Source organism: Spermophilus citellus (genome assembly GCF_964194105.1).
Source record: "Spermophilus citellus genome assembly, chromosome: 5".
NCBI classification, from domain to species: domain Eukaryota; kingdom Metazoa; phylum Chordata; class Mammalia; order Rodentia; family Sciuridae; genus Spermophilus; species Spermophilus citellus.
Window position 1 is genome coordinate 121850472 of NC_138186.1, and position 8557 is coordinate 121859028.

The following is an 8557-nucleotide window of genomic DNA, read 5'->3' on the forward strand; positions in this document are numbered from 1 at the left end:
ATTGCTTTCAGCTTCAGTGCTCCCTGCCACTTGTCTCTCAAGAAAGTTTTGCTTGTAATTGAAGTATATGCATGTTTATCTCAGCTTGAACATATGTGGGGTTGGGGGGAGAGGCTTTTATTTTGCTGATCCCAGCTCTTTTTTTTTTTTTTTTTTAAAGATAGAGTGAGAGAGAGAGAGGGAGAGAGAGAGAGAGAGAGAATTTTTAATATTTATTTTTTAGTTTTTTGGCGGACACAACATCTTTGTTTGTATGTGGTGCTGAGGATCGAACCCGGGCCGCACGCATGCCAGGCGAGCGCGCTACCGCTTGAGCCACATCCCCAGCCCTGATCCCAGCTCTTGATGGCTGTGGAGCTCTTTAGATCACTTTTATTTCCCAAGTCCTATTTCTTTCTTCAAGAAAATATTTCACTTAAAGGGACATTTAAAACATTGAAATCAAGTGCCCTAGTGCTGTTGCTGGCCATTCTTCAAACACAGTAAAAACAACACAAAATTTAATTTTCAATATGTTATATTTATAGCATAGACTGTTTTAATGGATCTATATTCTAATGTAAAATATTGCTATAATTAATTTGTGATTAGAGAAAGTATATTATGATTTGGTAATCCTTAAAACCACAGAATTTGAAGCATTTGTGAGTAAGGTTGGGAGAGGGGTTTAGAATAAAAAAGAGTAAGGAAATGAATAATGACTCTTAAAGACATAAAAGATAATAATCCAAGTATGAAAATAATTGAAATCTAGGAGATGCCTTTTTATTTTAAAACCAATGATGACACAGTAGAATAAACAGAAAAGAGTTGGAAAGTGACTTGGATCATGAACCAGAGTAATAAATACATTCTATATTTGACTCAGTGTGTGCATAGAAATATACACCCATATATGCATGCACACACACACAAACCCCTGAAACACATTTCAACAAACAATAATTGTATTTGCAATATTCTATGAAATTTGATCTATATTTTTTAATTAATAAACTATTTTTAGAACAATTTTAGGTTTGGAATAAAACTAAGCACAGAGTTCAGACTTCCCATGCATGCCAGGTCTGTACAGGTACATCTCTCAGGTAGTGGCAGTCTTCAGTAGTGTGGTGGCTATTCCGAGTCTAGTTCCTCTTCATGTGCACATTAGAATCAGTTTGTTAATACTTATAAAATAACTTTTGGGGATTTTTTTTTTTTTTACTGGGGCTGTGTTGAATATATAGATCTTACTGGGAAGAACTGACTGAGTCTTCCTCTCTATCTCTCCATTCATTTAGTATTTTTGGTATCGTTCATCAAATTTTAGTTTTCTTCTAATAGATCTTGTACATATTTGGTTAAATTTACATCTAAATGTTTCAATTTTGAAGGTTCTGTTTTAAATGGCAATGTGTTTTTAATTGTTGGTATGTATGAAAGTATTGTCTTTCATCTTTAATCTCACATCTTACAATCTTGCTGTAATCACTTAGTTTCAGAAGTGTTTTTTTTTGTTGTTGTTGTTTTCATTCTTCTAGATTTTTTCAATATACATGATAATTTTACATGCAAATATGCATTTATTTCTTCCTTCTCTATATAACTTTTATTTCACTCCGTTTTCTTATTGTATTACTTAGTAATTCCAGTACAACATTAACAAGAAACAGGAGAGGAAGTATCCTTACCTTGTTCTTGCCCTCAGCAGGAAAGCTTCTAGCATTTTTTTATTCAATATGATATTAGCTGTAGACTTTTTGTAGGCAATTTTTATCAAATTGAAAAAGTTTGCCTTTATTCCTAGTATGTTCATAGCTCTTATCATGAATGGGCGGTAGGTTTTGTCAAATGCCTTTTCTGTATTTATTGATATGATCATGCATCTGACCAGTGTGGCCAAACTAGCAGGTTCCTTCAAGGGGTGATGGGAGATTGGAAGATATAAGACCCCCACACACAGATCTTGAAGATAAAACAGTTGGGATTGGTTGGAGAGCTGCTCTCTGATGGAGAAACAGGTCTAATGAATTACACCAGCAATCTTTATTATATATGTCTCATTAATCAGATTAAAGACTATGCAAACATTATTCTTTGTATCCATGAAAGTTACTAAGTTAGCAATGGTAGGAAGCTATTTCCTCAATTACATTCTACAGTTGCAATGGGCAATGTTAGAAGCATTGTGTAGCTCTCAAAGAACTCCATTGTTTAAAGTTACTAGTTCGGGAGTGGAACTGGTGAAACATTGTGGTTGTCTTAGCAAAAAAGTTCCTTCATTCCCAGGAGCCGTGTGCCTTAGAGCAAGGTCTAAGCTGATAAGACTCTAGCAACAGAGTCTCCCCCTGAAGACTATACCTTTCCACAAAAACTTTCCCAATCACCAAGCATGCCGCAGTCATGAAGTCATCAGAGACCCCAATCTCAGACACTGGTCTCCCAATCACTGTCACCACTCTCCTCAATCATGTAAGATTATTTTCCTTACTCGTTGATCTGACCTTTATCCATATTCATACACTGAATCAGTCTTCTATACTTGGGATAAGACTCTCTCGGTCATGGTGTATAAATCTTTTTATACATTATTGACTTCAATTTGCTAGTATTTCATTAAAGGATGTCTGTGTTAGTATTTATGAGAGATGTTGATGTGTAATTTTTTCCTTCTTGTAACATCTTTGTCTGATGTTGATATTAGTGCTACCATTATAGCATGAGATAGAAGGTAATCACCCTACATTAATCTTATGTAATAAATTAGAGGAAACTGATATAATTTATTCCCCAAATGTTTGGTAGAATGTACCAGTAAATCAATGTATGTCTGGTTTTTGTTTTGGAAGGTTATTAATTATTGATTCAACTTTTTTAATTGCTATGGATATAATTCCAGTGGCAGAGTGCTTGTTTAGCATGCATGATACCCTGGGTTTGACTCCCAGAACTGCAAAAAAAGAAAAATTCCCTTCATTGATGTAGACTTAGCAAATTATTAATTTCTTCTGTGTGAGTTTTAGCAAACTGTGTTTCTCAAGGAATAGGTGCATTTCATGTAGGCTGTCAAATTTGTGGGTATTCAGTTGTTTGTAGTTATCCTTTATTATTTTTTGAATGTCTGGAGGAATATGTGGTGATAGTCCTTTCATTATTTATATTAATAACTTGTGTTTTCTCACTTTTTTTCTTAGCTTTGCTAGAGTTTTATTGATTTTATTGATCCTCTCAAAGAGACAGCTTTTAGTTTTGGTATTGTCAGATTTCCTGTTTTTAAATGTCATTGATTTTTTTACTTTTTTATTAATTTACTTCATCATATTTTGTGTTTCATTTATTTTTTTTCCTATGATTGAAGCATGGATGTTGATTTTTGATCATTCTTCTTTTCTAATATAGCCAACAATACTATAAATTTTCTTTTTTATTGTTTTTTTTTAGTTATATATGACAGTTGAGCCAATTTTGATATAGTTATACAAGCATCGAATATATATTATTCTAATTAGGATCCCAGTCTTGTCCTGATGGTGAGATTCACTGTGGTGTGTTCATGTATGTACATAGGAAAGACATTTAAGGTAACAATTGATGCTAGTGAATCAATATGTATTATATTTGTTGCTATATTCTACTTTTTGTCCTTGTTGTTTATTCCTCTTTTTGACATCCACACTTTTCTAGTCTTTTGTAGTTACTTTTTTATCCCTGGTACCAGAGATTGAACTCAGGGGTGCTTAACCACTGAGACACATTCCCCAGTTTTGTTTTGTTTTTATATTATTTAATCTAGAGACAGGGTCTTGTTAAGTTGCTTAGGGACTTCCTAAATTGCTGAGTCTGACTTTGAACTTGCAATCCTCCTGCTTCAGCCTCCCAAGTAGGTGGGATTATAGGTGTGCACCACTGTACCCAGCTTCTTTCGCAGTTTTAAATGGGCACTTTATATGCTTTCATTTTTTCATTTCTTGTAATATCAATTGTATCTTTCTTTCTAAAATTTTACTGTAGATACTCTAGAGTTTGCAATATACATTTACAATGAGTCCACATTTTTTTCCAAATGATACTATATTTTTACTTTAAAATAACAAGATATTTCTAATTGCATCATTTCTATTATTCATTTCACTTAAATACAGGCATATATACTACTAATATCTAAAGACATAAGCAAATACATTTTACTATTATTATTTTGAGCAAACTATTTTTTTTGAAGTATTATGAAAAATGTATTTTGCCTTATGTTTACCCAAACCAAAAACATGTTTGGAACAAAACTGGGGTCAAAAAGGCAACTGTTAGAATTCTTTTGTGCCATGAGTGTTAGATTTTAAATGAATCCTCTTATAGAGTTTACTTTTTCTTAAGGGCTATACATATTCACATGGTATATTCTTTTTTTTTTTTTAGAGAGAGAACTTTTAATGTTTATTTTTTAGTTATTGGTGGACACAACATCTTTGTTTGTATGTGGTGCTGAAGATCGAACCCAGGCCGCACGCATGCCAGGCGAGCGCGCTACGGCTTGAGCCACATTCCCAGTCCTCACATGGTATATTCTTAAAAATTGTGTCAAAATAATTTTCCCTATACTCTGAAATAACTGACTTGGAGAAAAGGAACCCATCCGGATTTGAACCTCATGTTGTAAGATTTCAGATTTCCCAAACACCTTTAGAGTTTTGGGGTCTATTCCGCCAAAACAAAACTAAGTGACTGGAAAGAATCAGGCATGTTATCTTGTTTTGGCATTTGGTGATAAAGGATTTTAGAACCTGTTGTTTCTAACCTCTAAGTACAAACTCCAGTGAAAAACATATTAGGGAGAGGCAACCCTGTGAGATAAGCCTTAAACACCTTTCCCAAATTTAAATTCTGCCTTAAACACACTGCCTTTGAAAAATTTTTAAAGAGTCTGTGTTGTTCTCTGGGGTCAGACTTCAAAAAGATGTCATTTTATTGCACATTAGTCTGTATATCTCTAGTTCTGTGTTTTATGCCTTGCACTTTTCCCTAGGAAGGAGTAAAGCTCTTTTCTATAGCTCTTGGCCTATTATATTTAATTCTACTCTTGATAGCCAGGGGATGGGTGTTTGATGGATGTTATATACTAAATAAAACCCATTGGCATAGGGCTATGTAGAAAAGCAATTTATTCCATTATAAGCACTTACATAGTTAGTCATGGGAGTAATAGGCCTGCTAATAAAACAGGTCACCCAAAATGCAGATAGTATCAAACTAGTGGTCAAGGACCAACTCCTAAAAAAAAAAAAAAAAAAAAAAAGCAACTCGTTATATGCCCCAGAACCCTTGCATCATTGCAACAAAGACTCCATCCAGTGATGTTCTTGTTTTTGACTATACAAAACATCCTTCTAAACCAGACCCTTCTGGAGAGTGCAACCCAGACTTGCGTCTCCGTGGACATCAGAAGGAAGGGTATGGGCTTTCTTGGAACCCAAATCTCAGTGGGCACTTAACTTAGTGCTTCAGATGACCATACCATCTGCCTATGGGATATCAGTGCCGTCCCAAAGGAAGGAAAAGTGGTCGATGCGAAGACCATCTTTACAGGGCATACAGCAGTAGTAGAACATGTTTCCTGGCATCTGCTCCATGAGTCCCTGTTTGGGTCAGTTGCTGACAATCAGAAACTTATGATTTGGGATACTCGTTCAAACAATACTTCCAAACCAAGCCACTCAGTAGATGCTCACACTGCTGAAGTGAACTGCCTCTCTTTCAATCCTTATAGTGAGTTCATACTTGCCACAGGATCAGCTGATAAGACTGTTGCCTTGTGGGATCTGAGAAATCTGAAACTTAAATTGCATTCCTTTGAATCGCATAAGGATGAAATATTTCAGGTTCAATGGTCACCTCACAATGAGACTATTCTGGCTTCTAGTGGTACTGATCGTAGACTGAATGTCTGGGATTTAAGTAAAATTGGAGAAGAACAATCCCCAGAAGACGCAGAAGATGGCCCACCAGAATTATTGTTTATTCATGGTGGTCACACTGCCAAGATATCTGATTTCTCCTGGAATCCCAATGAACCTTGGGTGATTTGTTCTGTATCAGAAGACAATATCATGCAAGTGTGGCAAATGGCAGAGAACATCTATAATGATGAAGATCCTGAAGGAAGTGTGGATCCTGAAGGACAAAGATCCTAGATGTGTCTGCACTTGTGATTTTAGACTCCCCTTTTTTCCCTCTCAACCCTGAGATTGATTTAACACTGGTTTTGAGACACAGACTTTGTTCAGCTATCCCTCTATATAGGTACCACCAACAATTGCTATTAGCCCAAACAGTGGGTGTTTTCTAAATATTAACTGGGATACTTTATTCAGCAAAGCCAGACTTATTTAAATTTTCTTCAGGAATTTTCTAGTAACAAACCCGGGTCTAAAGTAGCTACAGAAAGGGGAATATTATGTGTGGTTATTTTTCTTCTTAAGCTATATCCCCAAGTTTTTGGGACTCATTTAAGTAAAAGCTAGAGTGAGTAAGGAATAGAGCCAAGTGAGGTAGGTGTCTGAGCCATGAAGTATAAATACCGCAAGATGTCATTTTTATTCAGGAATTAGGGGAGATTCAAGTCATATAGATTCCTATTCTAAAATCTTCATACCTGACTTTCCAGGATGCACATTTTCCTATGTAGACCAGACTCCTCTTGATTTCTACAGTTAAGTCAAAACTACATGTTTCTCCTTTCCCATATATTTTTGCTTGTTAGTGTATTTCTTGAGCTGTTTTCATATTATTCCTTACCTTTATGTGAAATGGTTTTTGTTTTTTTGTTCTTCTTTTTTTTTTAACTTGGGACCACCAAGTTGTAAAGATGTATGTTTTTACCTGACAGTTGTACCACGGGTATACTGTCAAGTTGAGAAGAGTGAATTGATAGCTTGTATGTTTTTAAAATTAAATTAATCCTTGATAAGAGCAAACTATTTTAGATAGCTCAACCAAGAATGAGAGTTTTTTATTTGTTTTAACCTTCACGTATTTGTTCTCCAGTGCTCTTCCTTTCTTCATGTGCCTCCAAGACTCTGCCCTGTATCACTTTACTTCTGAAGAATTTTAACACTTCTTGCAAACAATGTCTACTGGCAACAAATTCCCTCAGTGCAGGTTCTGAAAGTCTGGTTTCTCCTTCACTTTTGAAGTCTTGTTTTGCAGAGCATAGAATTCCAGTTTAGTCCCTTTTAAAATCTCATAACTTTAAATATTTTACTACCCTCTCTTCTGGCTTTCATTGTTTCTGAGATTTCTGATGGAATTCTTATCTATGCTTCTCCATAGGGAAGGTTTTTTTTCCCCCTGAGTTCCTTCAAAAACTTTTTCTTTATCTTGGTTTCCTGAAGTTTGTATAGATATTTGCAGGGGTGGTTTTGTTTTGCTTGTTTTTTTTTTTTTCTTCTTCTTGAGCCTATAGCTTTTGTGGTAATGTGCCTGACACTAATTTGGAAGAAATTCTCAACCATTAATGCTTCAAATATTGCTTTAGTTCTTTTCCTTTTTTTCTTTCTTCTTTTTCATATACTTTAATATATTTATTTTTTTAAATTTTGTTTGTTATTTTTAGATATGCAGTAGAGTTTATTTTGACATATTTATATAAACATGTTAGGATCCCAGTCTTGTAATTATATATGATGTGAAGATTGACTGTGGTGTATTCATCTATATACACAGGAAAGTTGTAACAGATTCATTTCACTGTTTTTCATATTTCTATCGCCCCTCCCTTCCCTTCATTCCCCTTTGTCTAATTCATACCTATTGTAGTTGTTCCACAATTCTTTCATATTCTGCTGTGGTTTGTACAGTAATTTTTCCTCTTTGCTCATCTGTTTTGGAATTTTCTATTGTCATATTTCAAAAACAGGGATTTTAAGAACAGGGATTCTTTTTTTTTCATTCTATTTCATTCATTTAGTATGTTCACTACTCGGCCCATCAAAAGTATTCTTCATTCATGTTAGAACATTTCTTAATTTTTAGCGTTTTGTTTTGATTATTTCCTAGAATTGTTGCCTTTCTGCTTACATTACTCATCTGTTCCATTATTTTGCCTAAATTTTCTATTAGAACCCTTACCATGTCAACGATAATTTTCTAAAATTCTTGATCTGATAATTCCAATATTCTTACCATATCTAATCCTGGTTAAGACATTTGTTAATCTCTTAAAACATTACTTTTTACCTTGTAATATAGATTGTAATTATTTGTTGAAAGACAGACTGGAGGTATTTGGTGAAAAGAACTGCAGTAAATAGGCCTTTATTAACATAGTGGTCAAGTGGGTGGGATCAGGGCTAGCTTTCCATAGTTCTTGATTAGGTCCCAGTGTTTGGGTGAGCCTTTGTCTCTGGAAACTGAACTTCTCCAGTGCTCCTGTCTTCTCCTCCCCTTAGGTGGGACAGTCTGCCTGCAAGTATGTATTTCTCTTCCAAGTAGAATGATGCAGGGGGAATGGAGCCTGAGCTAGCTTTTCCCTTTTTCCTAAGGAAAGCTATAGCTGACTAGAGTTGAACACTTCCCTTTC

The 8557-nt window shown here is 34.9% G+C and overlaps 1 protein-coding gene across 1 annotated transcript; it reads left to right on the top strand.

Moving 5' to 3' along the window:
* Nucleotides 1-5285: 5285 nt before the first annotated feature.
* LOC308650308 (histone-binding protein RBBP4-like) lies at nucleotides 5286-6879 on the top strand. The gene is given in 2 exon segments (XM_081296376.1): nucleotides 5286-5470; nucleotides 5472-6879. Coding segments are annotated over 2 exon segments (882 nt in total). The 5' UTR covers nucleotides 5286-5287; the 3' UTR covers nucleotides 6171-6879.
* Nucleotides 6880-8557: the final 1678 nt, after the last annotated feature.